Below are 25773 nucleotides of genomic sequence, written 5' to 3'. Positions count from 1 at the left end.
TCCCTGGAATGACTTTCAGAAATCAGGGAGCATTCAAAAAACATAGCCCGAGGTGGTGGTGGGGAGGCATGAATCGAGAGCGGAAATGAAATTTCACACCGTTTAGAAAACTTGGCAAACGTTTCAAAAGCCTTTTTCGATTCCAAACCTGTGCAAATGTCACTTACAAAATTCAACTCTGAAAAATACTTGTCAATAAAGCGGCAAGATCCAGATAATCTCAACAAAAACCAATACACACAAACACACACACATATATTTACACATCTTGCTCCCGTCCCGAGTCTTAACTAGAATTTAAAATTTGCCTGGAGCATTCAAATCAAGAGACTTGGTTTTAAAATCGCACTGGAACACAAAGACACACCGCAAATTAATTTCTGGTGAACTTGGACCTCGGGGAACCTAAGAAGCAGTCTCTCAGCTCATGTTACTCTGAGCACGTCACTCACTCAAGCCTCAGTCTCCCCATCTACAAAATGGGAATAGCAGCGACCCATCGCACAGGGATGTCATAAGGGCAAACAGGACTGACGAACCATAAAGCGCTTTTGTGCATTTTTTTAAAAGCGCTTGACAAAACAGCCACGGAAACATAGGATACACACCCACGAGGACAACCCTGACATATGTCTTGCGAAGAAGTAAGTCCTACTGAATTGAAGGGTGCTTCTTCCCAGGTAAGTGGGGGCAAGGATTGCAACCTTAATGGCCCCAAACGCCAGGACCAGCATAAATGGAACACTGCTGCAGAAAGCAAAGACCAGGGTGCCTCTGAACATGGGCAAAGTGCATTTTGCTCGCCACTGAGTGCCCCCTATTTATGGGATGGAGAGGGGGAGGGAACCAGATCAGAGGGTGCAGGATTAAGTCTTGAACTCAAATGCACATATACAGAACAGAAACACACAAAATATATGTTGGAACTGGCAGGTGGGGCCGGCGGGTGCAGGGAAATGTTTTGGTTCCTTCCAGACATTTTAATCCACGAGAACCCCTTTAGAGAAATAAGGGCACATCGCCTATTCTTGCTCTTTGTAAATCCGGCTCCCCCACTTCTGGAGAACCCAGGAGTTCTGGTCCAACAATTGGCAGCCCAAACCCTGCTTTTAACTTTCTGTTCCAGTTTCAAATGCCCATCCCATAAAAGACCAAATTCAGTGACAGTTGCGGGAGAGAGAGAGATACGGGCAAGCGAGGTAGCACTAAGCGCCACAGAGCGAGCGAAGGCAGAAGGCGAGGGAGGCAGGGAAGGAAGAAAGATTGTAAAATCAATTAAATGAGTTGCTAACGGAGCGTCGTGTCGACAATCTGTCGCTGACTGGAAAATATGAGCTGCCCAAATACACTCCCGGCTTGCACACCTCTGCCAGGCGGCCTTCGCGGGTCCTTCCATCACTCCTGTCAGAGGTCTGAGCCAGGGACACGGGGAGAAGGGACGGATCCGAAGCGAGGGGTCAGAAGGCCAAGCAAGGGGGAGAAGGGGGGAGGGGAGAGAGGGGGGACTACGGGGTGGGTGGGGGTGGCTGCGCACCCAAGGGTGTTTTATGGCGCTGGATGGGACAGGTGGAAGGAGCCGGGAGATGGCAGAGAAAGGAGGGTGGGAGAAGGGAAGGGGATGGAGGGATGGAGGGAGGCTGGCGAAGGAGGGAGAGGAAGACAATAATTGGAGAAAGGGATGTGTGATGAATGGAAGGCTCAGGGGAGGGAGGGAGGGGAGATGCAATCGCCTCCTTTGAGAGGGAGAGGAAAGGGTAGGAGGGGAAGAAAGAGTGTGGCAAGGAAGAAGGGAAGAGAGAGAGAGACAGAGAGAGAGAGGGAAAGGTGGTCTGGAGGAAAAGGAAGGTGGGTGGGGGAATGAATGGAAAGAAGTGCTGGGGGGGGTCCCGAAAAAGGACTCTTAACAACTCCCCCGCCCTGAGATGGTGGCGATTTGGGAACGCTGGTGGGAGACCCAACACACACCCCTGCTTTTTTTTGGCGGGGGGGGGGGAGGAAATACCCCGTCCCTTTCTTCCCACCCCCACTCCAAAATGCCACTTCTTCCTCACTGCGCCCCCCCCCCACAAAAACCACTTCCTCTTCTCCTCCATCCTTTCTTGGAGAGGAGGCAGGATTAAGACTCCGAACAAGAAGGGGACGCGGGAGCGCGCCCAGCCTCCTCCTCCTCTCCCCCCCCCCCGCGCCTATTCTGCTGTCACATTCAGAAACGGCCCCCCTCGCCTCTCCGCTTTGCCCGGCTTGTCATTCCTCCATGTCTCTCCCCCGGCCAGTCTCCCTCTCCTCCATCCCGGGGACCCCCGGCGCCCAACTCTCCTCCCCAGCCCGGCTCCCCTTCCTGCTTCGCCCGCCCGGCTCTCCCTTCCGCCGCCTCCGCCCGCACATTGTTCCGCCGTCCATCCTCCCTCCTGCCCGCCTCGCCCTGCGCCTCCTCCGCCTCCGCCGCCGCCTTCCGCGCTCCCCGGCCCGGCCCTGCGCCCTTCCTTCCTCCCTTCCCTCCTTCCTCCGGCCGGCCAGCCCTGCGCGCTCCAGCCCGGCAGCCCCTCTCCATCCCCGCCTCCGGGCGGCTGCCTCTGCCGCCGCTGCTGCTGCCCCCTTTGGCGCTCCGGCGCGCCGCGCTGCTTGCTCCTTTCCTCCTCCTCCCTCTTCCTCCTGCCGCCGCCGCCGCTGCTCCTCTTCTCCTCCTCCTCCTCCTCCTTCTCCTTCTCCCCTTCCCCGATCCTCCTCCCGCCTTCTCGGCTCGCCTCTCTCCCCGCTTACGCGCTCGCTGGCTCGGAGCGAGGGATAGGAAATCGATGCCACTTACACCTCCGCGGGAAGAGAGAGGGGGACCAGCAGGCGCCGCTGACGCTCTCGGCCGCCGGGTGGGGTGGGGTGGCGGGCGGGCGGGCGGGGAGGGGGCGGCCCGGCTGGATCGGGGAAGGGGCGCGCAGGCGAGGCAGGGCTCTCCCTCGGCGCAGTTGTCAGCGCGGCTCCGTCTGGCTGCTGCCCGGCCGGCCGGCTTGCCTGGCTGGCTCTCCCTCTCGCTCTCTCCTCCTCGGCGCCTCTCTCCTCCTCGCTCCGGCTCAGGCAGGCAAAAATCGATGGGGTTCGCCGCGCCGGGGCTTCCCCATTGATTTACACTCGTCCGCCTCCCCGCCTGCCTCGTTCCCTCGCTCCGCGGACCTGGCGGCTGCCTTCCAACACAATGGAATAATCAATTCAGCCCCGCGCTCGCCCCCCGCCTCCCCGCAGCCACACACACACAGCTACACGCAGGCACACACACACACACACACATACACACAGCCACGCACCGGAGGGAGGAGCCAGCCGGCAGGTGCAGCCGAGCATCATGGGAAATGTAGTCCCTCCCCGCCTCCGGAGCCGGCAAGGTCAAGGCTCCAGCAGCAGCCGCCGGCGTCAGCATCACCGTCCTCTCGCTGGCTGCCTTGATTTGCCTTTGCGCCTTTCCAAAGCAAGGCGTCTTCTTCGCGGCTTTGTTGCGCTCCGCACAACAGCCCCGCGAGGTAGGTCAGGGAGAGTGAGAAGGGAAGAGGTCAGAGCAGGCCGCAAGGACCCAGCAGCCTGGTCTCCACCCGATGCTTGGGGAACACCAGCAAGCGGGATCTGGACACAAGGGCCCTTTCCCCTTCGGAGGTTTCCAAGGACTGGTATTGCTGCCAGAGCACAGCCTTTGTGGCTAGTAGCCATCGACTGCCCTCTTCTCCTCCACGAATTCGTCCAGTCCTCTTTTAAAGCCGTTCAAGTCGGTCGCCTCCAGTGGGAGGGAGTTCCACCGGCTAACCATCTGCTGTGTGAAGAAGGAATTTGCTTTACCTGTCCTGACTATTCTAACATTCAGCTTCCTGGCATGACCAGGACATCTAGTGAGAAAGGGAGAGAAACCTTTCTCCATGCAAAGCATGATTTTATAAACTTCTATCCCATCACCCCTGACATGCCTTTTTCTGCAAACTCCAAAGTCGCAGGCGCTGCAACCTTTCTTCACAGGGGGGTCGCGCCAACCCCCCTTGATCAGAGCGCTGTGGCGCTCGGTTTCCTGCTTCCAGGCTTCGTGGGGTTGGCCTCTGCAAGAAGAGGAAACCTTATCAAGGTTAGCTGTGGTCCAGAGTCTTCTGCTGTCCTGATGTCTTATACCAGGCACAATTAGTCATCCACTTCGCCTAGTATCTCTGGGCCTGAGAAGAGCTTTCAGCATCACCCGATCCTTTTGGCTGGCAGAATCTCGGACGTCACATTGTGAATAATAAGTAGTTTATCACTGAGCTACGGCCCACCCCATCATCATTATTATAGATGAGATACACCCCAATAAATAATTGCATTTATTTCTCAGCAAGGCGATTGCTTTACAGCATCTCTGCAAGGCTGGTCAATAATCTTCTCACTCTGCAAAGGGCAATGATTTTGCATGGCCTGCCCATCCCCAGGGTGGTCTCTTCCCTTGGGGGTCTTCTGTCCACCCACAGCGCTGAGCCCGGGATTCCAGCCCTCTTCAGGGGTCTCAAGGGCAAAAGAGGAGAGGGATTTCTCCACTTTAAACTGTGCATAGAAGAATGCCAAGAGCCATAGTGTCATCTACCCAAACACACACACACGCACAAGGATTTGAGAGCCCAGACCTCTTTTGCATCCAGCCAGGTCCTGTGATCCAGTGATGGACATTGCTGGTAGGGCAGAAGGCAGGGAGGCCAACATTAGGTGGCGCCAGAGAGCCGACAAATTCGTTTTGCGGTGTACAAGGACAAAGGGGATAGCCAGAGCCACCTGTGAGACTGGTCATAGGAAGGCAGGGAGATGGAGGCTGCCTTCAGTGAGGGTGGGGGGACAATGACTGCCCCCCATTCATCTTAATGGACTGTGCTGTGCTGCTGAGCTCCTTTTAACCCCAGGGTGGCTGCATCCCTGACCATTGGTCATGCTGGCTGGGACTGACGGGTTCTGGAGTCTGAGAACATCTGGAAGGCCAAAGTGCCCCCCCCCCCGCAATTTCTAACTAGAGCTGTCAGGGTTCTGGTTGTACATCTGGGTTTAGAAATTCTTAGCTTTCCTAGCAAGTTTATGGCACGGGAAATTCGGATCAAGGAATGTCTGGGCTCCTAGACAAGGGTCAGCAAACCTTTTCAGCAGGGGGCCAGTCCACTGTCCATCAGACCTTGTGGGGGGCCGGACTGTATTTTGGAGGGGGGGGAAAGAACCAATTCCTATGCCCCATAAGTAACCCAGAGATGTATTTTAAATAAAATCACACATTCTACTCGTGTAAAAACGCCAGACAGGCCCCACAAATAACCCAGAAATGCATTTTAAATAAAAGGGCACATTCTACTCATGTAAAAACGAACTGATTCCAGGACTGTCCGCGGGCTGGATTTAGAAGGTGATTGGGCCGGATCCGGCCCCCAGCCCTTAGTTTGCCTACCCATGCTCTTAGGACATTCCCCACTCAGAGCATTCTGGTGTGATCTTCCCAACTCCTCAATAAAGCATTAGAAGTTGGTGTCATATAAGCGCAGAGCTTTGTTCCTGCCATCCATCATTATTTAAGGCTGCAACCCAATTAGAGGCATTTTTAATTGCTTAATCATATGAGCTGGAGCCGATTAATCAAATAAGTTATCGATTAAATTAGCATACATTTGCATCTGGGCGTTTCTGAAAACCCTGAACTTGATTTCCTTTGTTTTCATCATCTTTATAAGAAGAGGGGTTGTCCCAGCTGAAGAGAAAACGCAGAATGCCTCCTTTAAGGTAATCTCCAAAGGAATAGTTGGTTAAAGTCACACCCACCATACCTTTAGCGCCAGTGGCGTAGCGTGGGTTGTCAGCACCCGGGGCAAGGCAAGTAATTTGCGCCCCCTAACCCGTGGATTTGCGCCCCCTAACCCTAACCCCCAGATGTTGCGCCCGGTGCGGCCGGCCCCCCCTGCACCCCCCACGCTACGCCACTGTTTAGCGCACATTCCCACCCCAAAGAATTCTGGGAACTGTAGTTCACCCCTCCCAGAGCTATGATTCCCAGCACCCTTAACAAACCACAATTCCTAGGATTCTTCAGTTGGGGGCAGACAGCCATGTGCTTTAACTGGATTGCTGTGTTCAAGAAAGAGTTTTCTCACAGCTTAGAAGCTGAGAAATTAATTTTGTTAAAATTGTAAGTATTCTGAACTAGACTTACAACACATTGTTGACTTACAACCCTTTTAAGAACATTATGCCATTTTTTTAAAAAAGAATTATACAAATATTGCAAATTTCATAAAGACTCCATCATGCAAAAATTGTCTGGCACTGGTTTGTTCCCAGGTGAAAAATGTACTTGAAATAAACGGACAGTGACCAGGCTAATAGCAAAAGCCCTTTAATAAATGAGATATTATAGTGACCGCTAGCTGGACCAATCTTACAGGAAAAAGAAAGGTAGGTCGATGTCACAGGTGCTGGTTTTAATACTTTTCACAGCCAAGGAGCCCCCCCCCCGACTCTTAATTACGCGCAAAAGTCTTAAAACAATTAATTGCCTCTACTTACAAAGGAACATACCTAAGGACATTCTCGAATTAATTCAAAAACAGGTCTGGCCATCTAGTCTGGAAAGGCAGTCTTGGGAGACACTTTTATTTACAAAAGGGATGTTTGAGCAGCATTTGAATTTCCTTGTATTTTGAAAGGGTGGGGAATACTGGTGTTGACTGGCTTTTTTCCTGGGCCTGTTCTGTTCCATCTCCTGTCAATTTCACATAATCCTTCCTGCTCGTTATGGGATGTCAGCGCTTGATACGATTTCAACATAATCCACCTTGCTACTCTACTTTTGCCAAAGAAGCCATTGAACTGCACCTGAGTTTCCTGGAAAACCTAACAAAATCTTGTTTTTATTTCTTTAGATCAGTTTTTTAAAAATTGTATTGTGTTATTAAAAACCTTAATAAAATTGGGGGGGGGAGAATAAATAAAACCTAAAGGCCAGAGCTCTGGGATGACCTTGGGCCTTTCTTCTGAATGATGTTATGATCTTTTCCTGCCATTGTGAAATTTTAGCACCCCATTCTATCTCTGCTGTTTCCCTAAGAGAAGTTGGGGTCCCTGGCAGATCTCCCACACAGCTTAGCTTCTGCAAAGCTATTCTATCTATTTGACTAGTTTCAATGAAGTGAAGAGGAACTAAAACCATCCATATTGTGTAGCCATTCTTGGACTACCTTCTGTCTGTGTGGTTCACCTGCCTGCCTGGGATTCCTTGGCATGTTTGGGGAAAATGGGGTTTGGGTTAGGAAGACTTTTTACGAAGCACAGACATGCCCTTTGTAGGAAAGGTGTGCAAATGTTGGGAAATATCTCAGTGCAGGTAGATTTGCTTCTCAGTTTCCGGTCCAAGGTATCAGGATTCATCTCCTGAAGTTTAGCTCCTAATCAGCACTACCTGCTTCCATGTAAACTCCTTGTCTTTCAGTCAGGTGAAAATACAATTTTTTTTTTATAAAAAGCCCATCACCCCAATGAGACACGAATCTTTTCAAATCTGCAGTTGGCAACACCTTTTTTTCCTAGCCGAGCAAATATTGTTCAATCCATTCATCTAACGGAGCAATTAAAAAAACAAACCCCGCCGAAACTTGCTTTTTTGAATTAATTATTATTAGTCACTTGGAAGAGTTCCATTTCAGAGTGGGGAGGAGAGAGTGGGCAGAACGCAACATATAGTAGAAATTAAAGGGAGAGAAACGAAGAAGAAAAAAAGGAATTTCTTCCAGGGCTGCAGACAGAACCCAGCGTTGCCTCTCTTCCCCATTATCCTTCCTGGGGAACCCAGGCGTCCCGGGCCCTGCCTGGAAGGGGTTAAGCGCGCGCCCCCTCCCTCTTTGGCAATGCACTCCCCCCCCCCCGCTGTTCTTAATTGCAGCTTCCCTGTTGCCGTGGCAACCGTGATCGAGGGAGCGAGACAGGCGCAGGGGGAGAGGAATAAAAAAATAGAGCGCGGAGAGACAGAGAGAGAAAGGAAAAAAGCGAAGGAAAGGAGGGAGCAGCCGAGCGGCGAAAGCACCTGCTCGCCGACCTGCAGGAAGGGGCGGGGAAACTACAACTCCCAGGCGCCTTTGCGCCACCCACCAGCAGGCGGCTTCTGCATCCTTGCCACTCTTCCTCTTCCTCCATTTGTGATTTATTTTTTATTTTATTATTGTTATTTTGCATGCTTTAAACTAAAAATTTAAATTAAAAAAATATGCATCACTTGGTCTCCCTTTAAGCCCCGGTTTGCAAAGTGCACTGATTTGCTTCTTTGCGTTATTTTTGCAGCGCATTCTTCTCGCTTTCTGTGCACTCTTTTGGCCGGCGATCCTCTTTGCCGGGCGTCGACATGGCGTCGGGCTCCGATGGCGGCGAGGAGGCGGCGGAGTCTCCGGACTCCCCGGTCGGGAAAGGTCAGTCGGAGGCGCAGAGGGGAAACCCCCGCCGCCAGGGGGCGCTGCTGCTGCGCGACCTGCAGTCGGCTGGCAGTGGAGGGCGTCGGTAGGGGGCGGTGTGGGCAAAGGCAAAGGCCATTGGGGAGGGAGAATGCGGGGTGCAAAGTGGGTATTGTTTTATGGGGGGATAAATCTGACAGCCACCCCCAAGTGGGGCCAGATTAAGGCATGCTGCAGGACCAGTGCCATAGAAGCTAAACAATCTACAGTGGTACCTCAGGTTAAGTACTTAATTCGTTCTGGAGGTCCGTACTTAACCTGAAACTGTTCTTAACCTGAAGCACAACTTTAGCTAATGGGGCCTCCTGCTGCTGCCGCGCCGCCGGAGCACGATTTCTGTTCTCATCCTGAAGCAAAGTTCTTAACCTGAGCACTATTTCTGGGTTAGCGGAGTCTGTAACCTGAAGCGTATGTAACCCGAGTTATCACTGTATAAGCTAAACAAGCTATAGCTTAGGGCCCCACTCTCTTGGGGAACCCCGAAAAATTTAAAGGAAAAAAACCAACTGGATGTACTTTCCAAAATATAAGATAAAAAACAAATAAAACAAAACCCACATACAGCAACAGTGTTTTGTGGCTTTAGATACCTATGAGGTCCATAAATGACCATATAGCATACATTCAACACAAAAAACGACGACAATTTCTTGCTGACAAAGCGCAGCTGGACATATAAAGGGCTCCATTACCTTCAGTAGCTGAGGGCCTCATCAAACCTAAATTTGGCCCTGTGAAGGACCCTAACCTATGTCACATTCATTAGGACCCCATAGTTATGTCTCTGTGCAATTGTTGAGAAATATAAACTAGAGCCCCCAGAGCATTGCCTGGAAAAAGTGCATTGAATGTAAAGAGTCCTACTTGAGGCTCCGTGGGGAGGAGGAGTAGCATAGGGATTACCTTGTCATAACCCGCCCTGGGAACTTCAGGTGAAAGGCAGGCAATAAATTGAACAAAATATAGCATTAAAAGATGCTTAAAACTAATTATGGTACTGGCACAAGAATGGGGAGGAGGAGATCCTAAAATTTCTGTTCTGTGTCAAAGGCCAGGGTAAAGAGTAGTCGGCTAATTTCTACTGAATGGGGGTATAAATGTAATAATGCAGATTTTGACCAGCCCACTGTTGTTTAGAAAATTAATGAATTAAAAATCAGGGCTTAGGGCGGCCATTAAGAGGATGGCTGTCCGAGTGCCTTTGCTTGGCAAGCGATGACTTCCCCCTCTTCTCCAAAACCTCTGGGTTGAGACATTTTTTTCAAGTCAAGGGAGTAGACTTGAGCCTGGGGTTTATATTCTGTCTCCTACTTTAGAAAAAAAAAATTCAAAAATTAAGCTTTCAGAAAAGGATGGGGCCGATGCAGAATTGTGTTGGGGAATGTGTGGGTTGGGGAAATCGTATTTTTATATTTATGTACATATATATATAGGCTGCATCGGAATTAATTCGCTGCTGCTCCCTTGTACAGATTCCGCCTCGGGCTCCATTGAGGTGGAGCAGAAGTTCCTTTTCGGGCCTGACGCTGTGCAGAAGCTGGAGGCGCTGGGCGCCATGCCGGAAGCCAGCGTCTCCTTCCGCGACCGGTACTACGACGTTCCCGATTGGCGCCTCACGCTAGCAGATCATTGGCTCCGGCAGCGCGAAGGGGCTGGCTGGGAGCTAAAATTCCCCCTGCGGCCACTAGAGGGCGGCGCCGCTAGCCGGGGGCAGCAGAACCTTCCGGAACCGCCAGACGAAGCCCGGAGCCATGAGCCGCAGCACCCGCTTCAGCCACCAGAGGGAGCTGGCAGGACGCACCTGGCCACGCAATACCAGGAAGTGACCTGCCCCCGAGACATCGTGGCCCGCGTCTGTGGCCTGCTGGGCGTGGACCCGGCCGCGGGTTGGCAGAGTGACGTGGCCAGAGCTGTGGAGGAGCTGGGCCTGCAGGAGTTTGCCAGCTTTGTCACCCGGCGGTGCAAATACCGCCTGGCCAGCCTCCGCCTGACGGTGGATCTCGACGAGATGGACTTTGGCTATGCCGTGGGAGAGGTGGAGGCAATGGTTTTGCAGGAGCAGGATGTTCCAGAGGCTCTGGAGAGGATACAGGAGCTGGGAAGTCGGCTGGGTGAGGAGTTTGGCTATTTTGACCCAGGAAGTGCCCTCTTAAGCCGAAGGGGGCCCGTCTAGCCCAGCTTCCTGTTCTCAGTGGCCCATCAAATGCCACCCATTGATGCCCGCAGATAGGACAACATCAGTGCCCTCCCCACTCACAATTCCCAGCAGAGCCATCGCAGCTCCACAAATTTGTCCTATCCTCTTCCGAAAGCACCTAAGGGTCTCGCAAATACCATATTTTTTGCTCTATAAGACTCACTTTTTCCCTCCTAAAAAGGGGAAATGTGTGCGCGTCTTATGGAGCGAATGCAGGCTGCGCAGCTATCCCAGAAGCCAGAACAGCAAGAGGGATTGCTGCTTTCACTGCGCAGCGATCCCTCTTGCTGTTCTGGCTTCTGAGATTCAGATTTTTTTTTTCTTGTTTTCCTCCTCCAAAAACTAGGTGCGTCTTATGGTCTGGTGCGTCTTATACAGCGAAAAATACAGTGGTTTAGTGGCAGATTCAGAAATGCAGGGTCCCCTCTGAAAGTCACAGCTTCTAAGATCATACCATAATCTTGTAATTATAATCGGGGGGTGCATCGCAACAATGGGTGCAGATCTCCGCATGTTGCCTTCTAAGCTAGATCTCCTGTTTTCTGGGCACAGGCGGACCATTTGGAGTGCTCCAGAACTTTCTTCCAGGGTGGCTCGAGTGGTGTTTTCCGTGAGGTTCCATTGTACGTAACAGAATCAGCCTGGATAGCTCGGTCGGTTGGAGTGCGGTGCTGAGAACGCCAAGGTTTCAGGTTCGATCCCCGTATGGGACAGCTGCAAATTCGGGCTGGACTAGATGATCCTTAGGGTCTCTTCTGAGTCTGTGATAAACTTGCACACAGGATACAGAACAGCTCCTTGTGCGCTTTCTGCAAAGTGACCCTAGGAGCCTATCCTCAGGGGCGAAAAAACTCTGTTTTCATGCTTCTTGCGTGGCTGTAAGACACTGGAGATGGGGCGCCTCACTTTTGGGGGGGGCTGATTAATGTGGCTTTTCTCCCTCTTCTTAAGCACCCCTCCAAAAATATTTTTTTAAAGTACGAAATACCATATTTTTGCTCTATAAGACTCACTTTTTCCCTCCTAAAAAGTAAGGGGAAGTGTGTCTGCATCTTATGGAGCGGATGCAGGCTGCACAGCTATCCCAGAAGCCAGAACAGCAAGAGGGATTGCTGCATTCACTGCTTTTTTTCCTCCTTGTTTTCCTCCTCCAAAAACTAGGTGCGTCTTGTGGTCTGGTGCGTCTTATAGAGCGAAAAATACAGTACAAACAATAACTGCTTGATGCTTAGTCCTCTACATCCCAAGGATGCTTGGATGGGTTCGTAATTCCGTTCCGGGTCTCGCCCTGCTGCCGAATTAACGTTCTCCTCTGTTTCTGGTCTCCCCGGCAGGCCTGGATATGAAATCCCCGATTCCTGGCAAGATGTCTGTCTACCTGCTTAAATTCAGACCATCGCACTACGAGGCCCTCGTGAGAGCTAGGTCGCTGAGGAAAGTGAGAGCTGCAACGGATGAGGAGGGGAACTGACTGGGGCTGGAGAAACGGGGCTGGGGGCTACGCTTCGGGCAAGAAAGAAAGTCCGCTACCTGAGCCGAGAGGACAATTTGGGCCACGTTCCTCCCACCCATCCCTCCTTTCTTCCCCCTCTGCCAAACCGTCCAACTCCACCCAACATCTGGAATGGCTTTCAACACCCCGCGGCAGTCAGGAGCCTTGCATGACATCACAGCAGGTCAGCCAATAGCAGCTGGGCCTGGGCAGAGGGGCTCCCTGCTGCGAAACAGCCAGCCGTTTGCCCTGTTACACAAGAACGGAGAATGCGTTGAGAAGACATTTATTCATGCTGAAAGCTCAAAGGCTGTTCGATGGAGAGCGGCAGGGGGCAGGTTTGAGAGATGGGGGTGAGGGGAGAGAGAAAGGAAGTAGGAGGGGTACGCGGTGTGGCCTCGCCCAAGCTGGAACACACCCACAACCCAGGGGCTTGGGGCTGCCAATTCCAGCAGCCCCATCTGGAGGGTGCCACATATTGTGGATCTGTGGAACTCACCGCCCTTGAATAGTGTAACAGCGCCCGACAAAATGCTAAGACAGGGCTTCCCTGGAGGGGTTCTTGCACTACTCTCCGTGTGCACCAACCGCAGCTTCGCTATTGCGGGGGCCAGCCAGCGTCTGGAGGGGAGGTTTTTTGGACCTACCAGCAGTACGGCCAGAGGTGAAAAAACCAAATCCAGCAATGAAGAGGGATAGCTGGTGTTTGTGTTTGTTTCTGTTAAAGAGGGCTTTGCCCCTCCACCCCCCAACCCACTCTTTATCTCCATCGATTTCCATTTAGTCTCGCTCAGTTGTTGTGGAGTTTCCCCCATCTGGCTGATCAATTGAATTGATCTGCCAGCAGCTGGGAGTGAGGAGGGAGAAAGGGGGCTGGCTGAGACGGGGATTCCCCTTCTCCCTCCCGCCTTCGGAAATCCCTCTTTGGATCTGGCGAGAGAGGCGCCCTCTGCCCTTCCGCCTGTGTAAATGGGCAGCACCCATGGGTGTTGTTATTTGGGGCACCCACCTGGAGCAAAGACGCCACCTGGTGGTGAGATGGTGTCATTGCAAGGGTTTTTCCCTACCCCACCCCACCCCTTCCCTCGGAGTGGAGTGCATTTCAGGGGGACCTGTCGAGGAGGGAGGGGTACAGTGGGCTGCTCAGTTTTCATTTCCAGGCAGCCTCGGGGAATGAGTTGATTTCCTTGATCTGTTGCACCAGCGCTCCAGAGGGCAGAGTGTAGGCAAGTCGTAACCTCATGCGGAGCGGGAGCTGGAATCAGAAAGGGGTAAGTCTTACTTGATGCTGGGTGTATAATCTCTGCTTGCAAACATTAAAAGCTGCATTCTGCAAAACAGAAAACTCTGGATTCGATGCTGTGGAAACCCCAGCGTTCATTCCTTTTCTTACGAGAGCTAAGCCACTAGTCCTTAGTGTTGGCTGGAAGAGCAAGGGCGACGTGTGTTGTGTTAAATGGGGAAAGAGAGTGAATTCGGGCGGCTGAGACTGCTGGAGAGTACCCTCCTTGAAGGAACAGGAAGTGACATCACCCTGGTGCCTGTTACGCGAACCAAGGTGAAGTCAACCGGCGAGGGCAGAGGAGGAAGTGACATCACCGCTGTCTTTGTGATGTGGGAGCGTGACGGTGCCACTTCCTGTTTTCAGCGGGAAACATCCTTCGGATGCTGCCAACAGAAGTGGCCTGCAGGAAGCTTAATCAATAGTCTCTGCACGTCGCTTTACAGGAGTAGAGGAAGTGATGTCACCACCTTTAAGTGATGGCCAGGCAGGAGATGACATCGCTGCTCAGATCACAGGTTAATTCCCACTCCCTGGCCACACGTATATCCCTCCTCTCACTCTTCTTACCTTTTTGGGGTTCAATACTCGGATGAGCTGGGTGATGGGGGGCCCACCCTCGCCTGGGACTGTGGAGCCACTCGGGGCCAACAGCTCCACTTGAAAGGACTGTCAGAAGAGGAGCAGGCGAAAGTCCAAACAATGCGTATCATTAAAAAAAAAGAAAAAAAAGGTTTTGACCCCTGCAAAACCCAGGGCCGTTTCCCTTCCTCCTTTCTCCCCTCCCTGCCCTGCAAAAGGATTTCATTTGCAATTTAAAACATTATGGCTGACAGCCTTATCCCTTTGTCTAATCCTCTTTTAAACCCTCCTCCAAGTTGGCCATTACTGCCTCCTGTGGCAGTGAGTTCCATAGTTTGTGTAAAGAATTACCGTATTTTTTGCTCTATAAGACTCACTTTTTCCCTCCTAAAAAGTAAGGGGAAATGTGTGTGCATCTTATGGAGCAAATGCAGGCTGCACAGCTATCCCAGAAGCCAGAACAGTAAGAGGGATCGCTGCTTTCGTTGCACAGTGATCCCTCTTGTTGTTCTGGCTTCTGAGATTCAGAATATTTTTTTCTTGTTTTCCTCCTCCAAAAACTAGGTGCGTCTTATGGTCTGGTGCGTCTTATAGAGCGAAAAATACGGTGCTTCCTTTTGCCTGCCCAGAAACCCTTCGCTGGGCGACCCCATTGGCCTCTGGCACTGGGAGGAGCATAAAGGAGGCTGCCCCTCCTCCTTAATAACACCAGAAGATTTTTCTTGGCTGCTGGGTGAGGCCAAAGGGGGTCCCCATCTAGCCCAGCATCCTCGTCTCCCGGGGGCCCAGCGGACGCCCCACTGAGGAAGCCCACAAGCAAGACCCCACGGCCGCAGCGGCCCTCCTCAGTTGTGATTCCCGGCACCTCATATTCAGAAGCATCGCTGCCTCTGGCCGTGGAGAGGGAGCATGGCTGCTATGTCTCATAGCCTCCTCTGCGTCCTTGCCCAACCCTCTTCTAAAGCCACCCGAGGCCTCACCTTGGGGACGGCCACTTGCAGACAAAACCCGGCCACGTCGTGGGGGGTCCTGTTGGAGACGGTGGCCGTGATGAGCAGCAGCGTGGGCTCCAGCGGCGGCCGGTCCATGGAAAATTCGACCAGCAGGCCGTCTTGTTCGTACGCAACCATGCGGGTGATGGCGGAGGCTGCAGGGAGGGAAGGGCGGCCAGCTAAGTCTAGCTCCCCCTGGCCAACTACCCCCTGAGGTACAGAAAGTCCCCAGAGCCATGCCAAGGCAGGGCACACCTGAGCAAGTGCAAAGGGCCTTGCCCTCGCCTGAGTAACCCCAGGCAGCGTATACAGGACTGGCACTGCGACCTTCCAGCTCAGAGGCTGTGGCTTCTGGGTCTCCTTGAGGAAGAGGCCTCTTTTGACCATTCACAATACAGTGGTGCCTCGCAAGACGAAATTAATTCGTTCCGCAAGTTTTTTCTTCTTGCGAGTTTTTCGTCTTGCGAAGCACGGTTTCCCATAGGAATGCATTGAAAATCAATTAATGCGTTCCTATGGAGACCGCTTGCCAGGCTGGCGGTGCGGAGAAGGGCTTTTCTCCCCACCGCAAGCCTTCAGGACAGGTACGGGAACAGAGGGGAAGGCGCGCAGCGCTTCTCCTCTGTTCCCGGGGCTTGCGGTGGGAGGAGGGTTTTTCCTCCCCACCGCAAGTCTTCAGGACAGCCTTCCAAAGGCTGGCGGCGGGAGGAGGTCTCTCCGCCCCACCGCCAGCCTTTGGAGGAGGTCCGAGGACAGTGGGGAAGACGCGCTGCGCTTCCCCGCTGTCCTGGAGATTTCCCTATGGGCTTTCGTCTTGCGAAGGAAGCCCATAGGGAAATTCGTTTTGCGAAGCGCATCGAAAAACGGAAAACCCTTTCGTCTAGCGGGTTTTTCGTCTTGCGAGGCGTTCGTCTTGCGGGGCACCACTGTAATATGTGGCCCACACGGCTAAGCAGGGAGCAGCCTGGTCTCTTCTGTATTTTTCTCTGGAAATGCTATGAGCGCCATTCAGGTTTCATTGGACCCTGTAGCTTTCCCTTTGTTGCATTACTCAAAACAGAGCAGCTTTCAATAATAGTAATACTACTACTACTAATAATAATAATAAGTGCTATTTTTCTAGGAAAAAAGGAGCCGAACTCACCACAAACACCTCCCTCGTTCTCTTAGAATGGCAATGATGCCCACCTGGAAATGCCGGAACTGAGTTCCAGCTGAAGAAAGCCCTAATAATATTAATTATTATTATTTCTTATTCCCTGCCCACCTGACTGGGTTACCTCAGCCACTCTGGGTGGCTCCCAACAGAATATTAAAACACGATGAAATATCAAACATTAAAAGCTTCCCGAAACAGGGCTGCCTTCAGGTGTCTTCTAAAAGTCAGATAGTTGTTTATTTCCTTGACATCTGATGGGAGGGCGTTCCACAGGGCGGGTGCCACCACCGAGAAGGCCCTCTGCCTAGTTCCCTGTAACCTCACTTCTCGCAGGGAGGGAACCGCCAGAAGGCCCTCGGAGCTGGACCTCAGTGTCTGGGCGAACAATGGGGGTGGAGATGCTCCTTCAGGTATACAGGTATATTTTAGTGCTCATTGTTAACAACAAGATCGCTACAGCTGTTGTTAAAGGGGGGGCAGTGCTTTTGCTCAGAAATGCCCATGTGAGGTGGAGAAATAAGCTCTCTCTATTTCATCTGTCTGGAAAGCCCCCAGAGGGCAGTGATTGAATGAAAGGATATTGGGGGGTGGGCTTGTCCTTTGCAGACTTGCCTAAAAGGGTCTTGTCAAGAATCGAGTTGCAAAAAGCAACCCCACCAGCAAAGAGCTCTTAGGTCAACATACCCGGGGCTTTCAGATCACCAAGGAAATCGAGGAAGGATTCCACTGCTGGGGCAACGGTGCTGGGCTGGGCTGGAGGGGGATCTGCGGGGCCTCCAAGGAGATCCAAAAGATCAGAGACCTACAGGGGAAGCAAGGGAGTGTTGAAGAGGAAATGGCGAGGGTGGGGGGATTCCCATCGCGGGGCACCAGTGCAGAGAGCTCTGGCAAAGGCATGCAGTGATAATCTGGGAAAGGAGAGGCAACAGAAACAGCACAGCCACTGCCGGGGGGGGGGGTGCACATTAAAATAGGGCTGTGGGTGTTCAGACCACTTTAAAATTGCTGAAAGTCTTTGTGGGTCACTTAGTGGTTTTTCAGCCAGTGGTTTAGCCATTTTTATGTTCTGTGCTAGATGTGGAAGCAAGCCAGTCAGCTGGGAGGCCATATAAACAATAAAACCATTATTTAAAACTGATTAGTTAAATATTTCTGCCACGGACTGCATGGATGAGGCTCACGGGCCGCAGGTGGTTCACAAGCTGCACTTTGGAAATGCCTCCTTTAAAAATCAAGGCTTGCGTTCAGGTTTCACCCCCACCAACCCGGTTTGGTTCCAGTTCAGCCCTTCTGTGGCGAAGCAACAAGCTCTCTGTCCGCTGAACTGATTCGTGTAAGGAAAGAGCCGAGATGATACAGGATTCCGGTTTATAAAAGGAGGTGGGCCAAATTAACAGCTGGGCTCTTCGAAATCCAGCATTATGCTTGGGTTCTGCTGTGGTGCTGCCAGTCTAGGGGAAGCCAAGATTGGCTAGCTCTTAAAACCAAATCCTTATTTGGAATTGGTAATCCTGGATTACGTGCTGCTTGCTCGCTGCTCCAAAATGTCACCTTGCCCTTAAGTTTAGGGTTTGCCCTGCTCCCAAGTGCCCCCTGGTGCCAACCGTTTGGCAAAGTAATTCCCCACCTGGCCAGAATCCTGTTCCTGGACGTCGCTGGGTGCTGGCGCCACCTCCAGGATTCGAGGGGCAGCAGCGGCCTCTCTTCCATTCTGCTCTTTCTCACTTCCTTCCTCGGTGTAGCCAGTTTTGTCGACTAAGGGCATCTTCTCCAGGACGGATGCTCTGGCAGGAAGAAAGGGAAAAAATGGAGAGAGATGGGCCTTTTGTGGGGATTTATTTGGCAAGAGATGGGACGCGGGTGGCGCTGTGGGTTAAACCACAGAGCCTAGGACTTGCCGATCAGAAGGTCGGTGGTTCTAATCCCCGTGACGGGGTGAGCTCCCGTTGCTCGGTCCCTGCTCCTGCCCACCTAGCAGTTCGAAAGCACATCAAAGTGCAAGTAGATAAATAGGGACCGCTCCGGCGGGAAGGTAAACGGCGTTTCCGTGCGCTGCTCTGGTTCGCCAGAAGTGGCTTAGTCATGCTGGCCACATGACCTGGAAGCTGTACGCCGGCTCCCTTGGCCAATAAAGCGAGATGAGCGCCGCAACCCCAGAGTTGGCCACGACTGGACCTATTGGCCAGGGGTCCCTTTACCTTTACTTGGCAAGAGAGTGGGGAAGCAGGGTAGGAGAGAGATTTTATCTGCTGTTGACATGGCACGGCTGTTTCCGCCGTCAACCCTCCTCACCCATCCTATAATCTGCGTGTCAGGAATAAAGGTTTGCAAACCAGATTTGGGTCCTCTTGTTCCTCCATGGAAATTTAGCCGCCGAAGGCTTCCTGTGTGAGCACCCACAAATAACGTTTGCAAAGACCGACAAGGTGGAAGGCCGTTTGGAACAGAGTTTTCAGCACTCGAACTGGTATGGGGTGAAATGGGGAAGCTAGCTAAAAAATGGGTGTTGTGTGAATGGAAGGGCCCACACAGGAGGTCAGAATATACAGAGCACCCGAGAACAAGAGCGGTTTCAGGCGCCCGTCTGTGCCAGGAGTACCTGAGGTGGTCGTACTTCCGGAAGAGGGCGTTGTACTCGACCGCCCGCTGCTGGAGCTCCACGTCGTGGCAGCTGCAGTAAATGGAAACCAGGCTCCGGATCCGACTTCTCAGGGCGGACGGGGTGGGAAAAAAGAATTGAGGGGAAGAGGTTACGAGCTGCCTCTGCTTCGGGCAGAGAAGCAGGACGCAGGATGAGGCGGGAAATATTACAGAGGCAAATCAATTCAAAAGGCCTCACAGGATGGTCCAGCGCTTGCCACTGCTACACCCTGCCAGTCGTAGAGTCGTAGGATTGTAGAGTTGGAAGGGAACCCAGGGGTCATCTAGCCCAACCCGCCTGCAACGCAGGAATCGCGGAATCCCTGACAGATGGCCCATCTAACCTCTGTTTCCAAAACCTTCAAAGAAGGAGAGCCCACTGCCTTCTGGGAGAGTCCCTTCCCTGTCAAACACCTCTTGCCACCAGAAGGCTCATCCTTATGTTTTAAGTCAGAATCTCCTCGGCATTTGAATTCTGTCGGTTCCGAAAGATCACCAATGTTTTAATGTTTACTAAACTACAGTGATACCTTGGGTTACATACGCTTCAGGTTACATACGCTTCAGGTTACAGATTCTGCTAACCCAGAAATAGTACCTCGGGTTAAGAACTTTGCTTCAGGATAAGAACAGAAATCGTGCTCCAGCAGCGGCGGCGCAGCGGGAGGCCCCATTAGCTAAAGTGGCGCTTCAGGTTAAGAACAGTTTCAGGTTAAGAACGGACCTCCAGAACGAATTAAGTACTTAACCTGAGGTACCACTGTATTGTATTTTAATATTTTGTTGGAAGCTGCCCAGAGTGACTGGGGAAACCCAGCCAGATGGGCGGGGTATAAATATATTATTATTGTTGTTATAAATGTTATTATTGTTATTATTGTTATTTTTGTTTTTACGTCCACCCCTGCCCCTGAGGCCTGGCTTAGGAAGAGGGGACATTGAGGCTGCAAGCCTAAACCAAGTACACAACTCCAAACCCCCAGAGAATCCTGGGAACCTTTGTTTGCTAAGCGTGCTGGGAGCTGCAGCTCAAACTACAACTCCCAGGGTTGCAGGTTATGGTGCATTCGCGGCCTGAGGGTGGGGATGCTGGCTGTGAGCTCACTTGATGTCGCTGCCCTGGAGACGGGTCCCGAGCTTCATGAGGGCGGTGAGGGCGTAGGCCCTGGTGCCCGGCAGCGAGAGGTGCGACTGCAGCACTCGCTCCAACATGGAGACCATTTCCTCTGGGTCCACCTGCCGCAGCGGGGGGAAAAGGTGGAGAAAGGAGGAGGAGGTAAAGCCATAATGAAGTGGGGTGTTTTTCTCCCCAGGGTGTGTGAGCAAACTTCCCCCGTTTGATGTTCCCCACAAAATGCCCACCCTCAGTTTCTGACTCCTCACCTGAGAGGGCTCCACCTCTTCACAGCTGCCGTCCAATAAGAGGTTGCCGTATTCACCGATGCACCAGGTAGCCACTTGGACCAAGGGTTGCTGGGAAGGAAGAGAGAGAGGGAGGGCTCCAGCTGAAAACGCTTAACATAGGTTAAGCAAGCCTACAAACCTGTACATTTGACGTGCATTTTAATATGCAATTCTGAAGGGTGGATTTCTTTTAGGGGGACTTGTTTTTAATATATAATTTTATGGGTAATTTGAATTCTACTGGGATCTGCTGCCTCTGCTAACTCCGCTCGCCAACCTTTCACATCCTCTTAAAAAAACAACCTTCCACATTATTTTATTATTATTTATTACATTTATATTTTCTCCCAAGGAGCTCAAGGTAGTGCACGTGGTTCTCCTCCCCCACAACAATCCTGTGAAGTAGGTTAGCTATGAGACAACGACTGGCCCAATGCTGATAAGTGCAGCGTGACGACAGCCTTACATTTCTATTTGTGTAGGAAGAAGAACAGCTTAAAGGTTTTGATGCTAAGCGTTATAGAAATTCTGTTCAGTTAATAAAAAACGTTGAGTGGAACTCACTTGCAAGTAAGTGGGCACAGGATACATAGCCTCACTCTTCTCCTTCTGGTTCTCTATGCCCTGCCCCCCATCACCCCCCTCCCCAATCCCACACCTGAGAAATATCTTGGGTCAGGGCCTTGTAAAGCTGTTGAACTGCATAGCCGTGAAGCTCCTTTGCACCTCCGATGAGGTGGATGAGGTTGGGCACCGCGTCGTCACGTACGTAGGAGCCAGCCTGCAGAGAGTAAGGAGAGGAACCGGGGATGTGAGTGTTGTGACGTGGGGTTTGACAACAGTGAGCTTTGCTCCTTCTCAGAGATACATCTCTGCTTGGCCCTCCCTTCCCTTAAAAAGGGTACAACAGATTCCCCCTCCTCCACACAAGCCCAAACTACCAAGGACTCGGCTTTGAAGGCACTCTAAGGAATCTAGGCTGCTATTGGTGGGCTCTACGTGAAGCGTTCTGCTTAAGTGGGGAGGGCCTTGAAACTCACTTTTTCAACACACCTAGAATGGCAGTTTCAATGGGGTGCTGGAAACAGGGGAAGGAAAATAAATATTAAAGCCTGAAAAATGTTCACAGAGGCACAGTAGGGGGTGTTTTGGTTGCCTGAGAATGTCAGCTTTCTGTTTCTCGCCTCTTCCAAATGAAAAAACAAGTTTCTAGTCCAGATGGTCTTGGAGAAGCTTCTTCAAACACAACCCCTTGAGAGAGGAAGGCCCTTCCTTGAGCCACACAGCTTTCCGCTGCTCCCCAAGGACCCTAGCCCCCACCCCACCCTCCATCTTACCATGGTCAGAACCTGGAGAATGGTGTCAATGTGCCAACGCTTGCTGGGCGCAAACCTGAAGTGGGTGAGGGAAGAAAACGAGAAGAGCAGGAATGTCTTAGACCTATCGCTCCGCCTGAAAGTGCCCCTCACGCTGTCAGGGCATGTCATTTTAAGGGGTGTAACTTAATTTTTGCTAATTTCTTCAGGGAGGGAGGGTCTTAAAAATATGTTTTTGGGTGTGAGGAATTCAAATCTGCTATTATTTTTGTGATTGGACAACATTCAGCTTGGCGAATCTACGTTTGATTAGAAAGCACATAAACTGCTTTCTCAGAAAACCAAAGACCTCTGAAAACGTCAGGTAATGCTAAATAATAATAAAAATGAACAATAATATTTTTTTAATGTGCTGTATAATGTAAGTGCAAGATCTCGTTTTTAATTATTTCTGTGCAATTTTACACGCGTTTCACTTACCAAGGAGAACTAAATCATATTAATTTAAGCAAGACATCTTTTGAATTCCCAAGTCTTAGGTCACAGAATTGTAGAGCGGCAGGAATCTTTTGCCCGATGACCCGAAGATTAAGAGTCTCTTGTTCTGCCATGAGCGCCCTTCGAGGCGCGAATTCAAAAGCTGCAAAATTCAACATGCGCCCCCTCCAAACCTGCCCTGGATTTCTCTACAACGCCCCCTACGGGCAACGGCCGGATCCGACTCACTTCTCAGCGGCCAGGAATATTCCGGAAGCGCAGTCCGACTTCAGCTCCGGGGCGCAGGTTTCCAGGAAAACCAGCAGCTCTTTCGTGGTCGTCCTCACGTTGCTGCCGCTCACCAGGGCCAGGCTCAGCTGCAGGGCTCGCCTGAGGAAGGAGGTAGAAGCGAGCAATTCTCCCGACTCAGAGACATCGTCTCCCGGAGCCTCGGCCCTGTCTTTCCCCCTTGTCTCACCTCTTCACAGTGGGATCCGGGTCGGCCAGGCATTCAAGGACTGTGGCCCGGTGCCTCTGAACCGCACTGTTCTCTTCTTGCAGCAATTTCTGTAGAGATGTTAGGGCCACGTATCTAAAGGGAAGATTCCCCCCGACAAGAGAAAAATAAATAAATCACATCTTGAGAGGCAGAGGAGGAGAGAGCTTAATTCATCACATTTGCCGTATTTTTCGCTCTGTAAGACGCCCCAGACTATAAGACGCACCTAGTTTTTGGAGGAGGAAAACAAGAAAAAAAAATATTCTGAATCTCAGAAGCCAGAACAGCAAGAGGGATCGCTGCGCAGTGAAAGCAGCAATCCCTCTTGCTGTTCTGGCTTCTGGGATAGCTGCGCAGCCTGCATTCGCTCCATAAGACACACACACATTTCCCCTTACTTTTTAGGAGGGGAAAAATGAGTCATAGAGCAAAAAATACAGTACATCCTGTGTTTCCTTCCAGGCGCTCGGGCGATCCTTTGCCCTTGCTGTTTTATCCTCACAACAACCCTGCGAGGTGGGATAGGCTGAGAGAAGGGCGTAGAAGGCCACCTAGAACACTTCATAGCCGAGCGGGAATTCGAACCCTGGTCTCCCAGGCCCTCTAACCAGGGAAGCGGCGCAAAGAAGACCGTCCGCAGCCAATAAGTCGGAAGCGTTTCTCCTTGATTCGCTTTAAGATGGAAAGGGGACGCTGCCGGGTGGGAGGCAAGGGGGGAAACGGGCAACTGTGGCATGGGCAGCCAAAATGGTGGCCGGCGAGGCCCTAAAACAACTTCTGTCAGGGCGGCCGGGAGATCCGAGCAAATCTGAATTAAGCGTGTGGCAAATTAATTTCACGCACTGTTTCACCGGGGAAGAAAAGAAGCGTCGCGCCCCTGAGGATGCATTTTAATAGGCCGAGTTACCGCGCAGCTGCCTCCCATGCGCTGTGGAAAAGGGGTGGCTGCTTGTCTTGAGGGTGGGGTGGGGGAGATATTTGAGGAATCGCCTCAGTCCCTCGGTTTCCCTCAGCCGTGAGGCCATTGGCGGCGGCTCATGAGGGAACCCGAGGGTCTCTGGGCACGCTCCCTCTCCCAGACTGGCGTCTACGGAACGGGCCTCAAAGAATTAGGAGAAGGGGGCAGATCATGAAGGGGAAACAAGGGATCTGCAATGGCAGTGAGGAAGGCGAGTCGAGGGTTGTGGCAACGCAGCCCTATGCGCCGTGGGCCCGTGTGGGTCGGGGCCAGAGCATCGGACGAGGACCTAGCAGACTAGGGTTCAAAAATCCACTCCAGGCCCCTGGTTGCAGACACCATCTTCCAACATCCTACCCTCTTCTCAAATTTCAGTGGTCCCAAGCTGGAGAAGAAGATGTCAGGCAACGGAACCGAAGAATCATAAAGGGTTCAGAGGGTCATCTAGTCCAACCCCCTGCGATGCAGGAATCGTGACTAGATCCTGCACAGCAGATGCCCTTCCAATCTCTGCTTAAAAACCAAGCGCCACGTTTTAAAAGGAGCCAGGGTGAAACGTGTTATAAGGAGACTCAGCCCCAAGATATATTTTCGAAATTCCAGCAGGAAAATTTCAGGTGACTGTTGGGCCGGCGTTTCCCCCCAGCTCTATCTGGGTCATTCCAGTGCTTTGTTTGTTTCGTGGGGGTTTCTGTACCTGATATTCCGGTCCTTGTTAAGGAGAAATCGCCCGAGGATATTTATAGCGAGAACCTGGGTGTGGAAAAGAGAAGTGCCCTTAATTCCCCAAATGTACCATTTGTAAGAGCTGAGGGGGCAGAGGAAGAACGGAAAAGCTTCAGAACAAACAGATTCTAGCTTGGGATAGCTGGATGTGGAAGATTTTGGGGCTTGGGGGCCGCACTCCCTCAAAAGCAACCGTTCAGGGGCCGCAGACCAGAGGCAGTAAGTGGGCGAAAGTGGCTAGAAGAACAGATACAGGTCTTATCCTTGTACAGGTTGCACCCGAGCCACACAAATCTCAAAGGTTTATGGAAACAGGCGCACAGACCCCAAAGACCTCTCCATCCCCTTTCCAGGCAAGCGAGAGTTATCATAGCGGTTCTCCACCCAGGCAGAATTACTTGAGGATGGTGTGGCTTGGGGAGAGGACTTCTGGGGCCAAACAGAGAGGTCTGGAGGGCCGCTTTGATATCAGGGGCCTGAAGTTCCCCACCCCCTAGGGGAACGCAAGACAGTTTTGATCGTATGTGGGGTCTAGAAATGGGAAGCGCCATTATCGCGCTGGGAGGCGCCCAGAATATTTCATTTGTACCCAACATCCTCCCAAAAGATCTGAACGCAAGAGGAGCCAAGCAAGGTGCAGGATCAGCCCAGTCCACCTGGCCCGTACGAATCCGCCGTACCCGCAGGCCGCTGGTCGAGCGGATGCCCATGATGGTCAGCACCGTCTCGTACAAGATGGCGTTGCCCACGTTCCGCGTTGTCTCCGTGTTGGTGGCCACCTGGGAAGAAGCGGAGGGGTTGGCAGCCTTGCTGGCTTTTGGCGTGGGACGTTCCTCCGCCCCGCTCTCCCCCCGCAGGCCTTCACCTTGGTCTCTTCCTTCCTCTTCACTGACGGCAACCACCCCCCCGCAAATGGTACAGCCCTTGCTAACAAAGGGTTCTAGGTCATACAATCTAGACCAGGCCTAGCAAAGTTTTAATCAAAACGTGGAGGCTAAATGGACCCCCAGTTTTCTTCATGGTGAAGCAAACTCTGTTCTCCAGAGTCCTCTAAATGTCTCCCTTCCCTCCCTCGGTCAGGGCACTCTTTCCAGAGCCAGCAACAACCGTTGGGCTCACCTGAGCCAAGGAATCGTTCATGGCGTCGCTGGCGTCTTCGTTGTCCTTTCCCAGAATCCTTAGCAGCCGCAGGATCTGTACCTGGGTGGAGAGACGTTATCAGGGAGGTGAGGATGGGATAGAGCCCTGTTTAGGGAAGCTTTTAATGTTTAATAGACTATTATATTTTAATATTCTGTTGGAAGCTGCCCAGAGTGGCTGGGGAAACCCAGCCAGATTTGCAGGGTAGAAATAATAAATAATTTTTATTTTTATTTAAAGGAGGTGACTTTAAAAAGAGGCAAAGAGAAGGAAAGCTTCACTCTTCCTCAGCTCAGTTGCTGAGCAGCCAAACTCTCCACCCTTCTGGTCACGGAGGCATGCTAAGCCCAGCCACATTTTATTGTCTCACCCCATTTGTATCCCACAAGCTCGAGGCCCCCTTCTCTCCCTCCCCATTTTATCCTCACAACCACCCTGTGA

General features: G+C 51.9%; 3 protein-coding genes across 9 annotated transcripts in view; 1 reads left to right on the top strand and 2 right to left on the bottom strand.

The window, feature by feature from the left end:
- ZFHX2 (zinc finger homeobox 2) overlaps window positions 1-2889 on the bottom strand; it is a 32213-nt gene extending 29324 nt beyond the window's left edge. The window contains exon 1 of the mRNA XM_083580735.1: window positions 2807-2889. The gene's annotated coding sequence lies outside the window, so the exon portion shown is untranslated. The remainder of the gene's footprint in view (window positions 1-2806) is intronic.
- The window catches only part of THTPA (thiamine triphosphatase), a 57909-nt gene extending 44407 nt beyond the window's left edge, over window positions 1-13502 (top strand). For 2 of the 3 annotated variants that reach the window (XM_083581085.1, XM_083581086.1), the window contains 3 exons: window positions 8302-8426; window positions 9941-10579; window positions 12000-13502. In XM_083581085.1, coding sequence (XP_083437211.1) covers window positions 8302-8426; window positions 9941-10579; window positions 12000-12136 — 901 coding nt within the window. In that variant the 3' untranslated portion in view covers window positions 12137-13502. Of the gene's footprint in view, window positions 1-7897; window positions 8160-8301; window positions 8427-9940; window positions 10580-11999 lie in introns of those variants that run through there. The other variant, XM_083581087.1, reaches the window with a different exon arrangement.
- Window positions 12428-25773, bottom strand: part of AP1G2 (adaptor related protein complex 1 subunit gamma 2) — a 30635-nt gene continuing 17289 nt past the window's right edge. For 3 of the 5 annotated variants that reach the window (XM_083580892.1, XM_083580893.1, XM_083580891.1), the window contains exons 8-22: window positions 25312-25392; window positions 24873-24971; window positions 24164-24219; window positions 22488-22601; window positions 22259-22399; window positions 21554-21608; window positions 20875-20997; window positions 20196-20285; window positions 19918-20048; window positions 18772-18879; window positions 17800-17956; window positions 16857-16974; window positions 15002-15168; window positions 14010-14108; window positions 12428-13412 (exon numbers count right to left, since the gene is read on the bottom strand). In XM_083580892.1, coding sequence (XP_083437018.1) covers window positions 13308-13412; window positions 14010-14108; window positions 15002-15168; window positions 16857-16974; window positions 17800-17956; window positions 18772-18879; window positions 19918-20048; window positions 20196-20285; window positions 20875-20997; window positions 21554-21608; window positions 22259-22399; window positions 22488-22601; window positions 24164-24219; window positions 24873-24971; window positions 25312-25392 — 1644 coding nt within the window. In that variant the 3' untranslated portion in view covers window positions 12428-13307. The remainder of the gene's footprint in view (window positions 13413-14009; window positions 14109-15001; window positions 15169-16856; window positions 16975-17799; window positions 17957-18771; window positions 18880-19917; window positions 20049-20195; window positions 20286-20874; window positions 20998-21553; window positions 21609-22258; window positions 22400-22487; window positions 22602-24163; window positions 24220-24872; window positions 24972-25311; window positions 25393-25773) is intronic. The other 2 variants (XM_083580895.1, XM_083580894.1) reach the window with 1 other exon arrangement.

Source organism: Podarcis filfolensis, assembly GCF_964270895.1.
Source record: "Podarcis filfolensis genome assembly, chromosome: 13".
Lineage (NCBI taxonomy): Eukaryota > Metazoa > Chordata > Lepidosauria > Squamata > Lacertidae > Podarcis > Podarcis filfolensis.
Note: the sequence above shows the minus strand (reverse complement) of the source record. Positions and strands in the feature narration are given on the sequence as shown.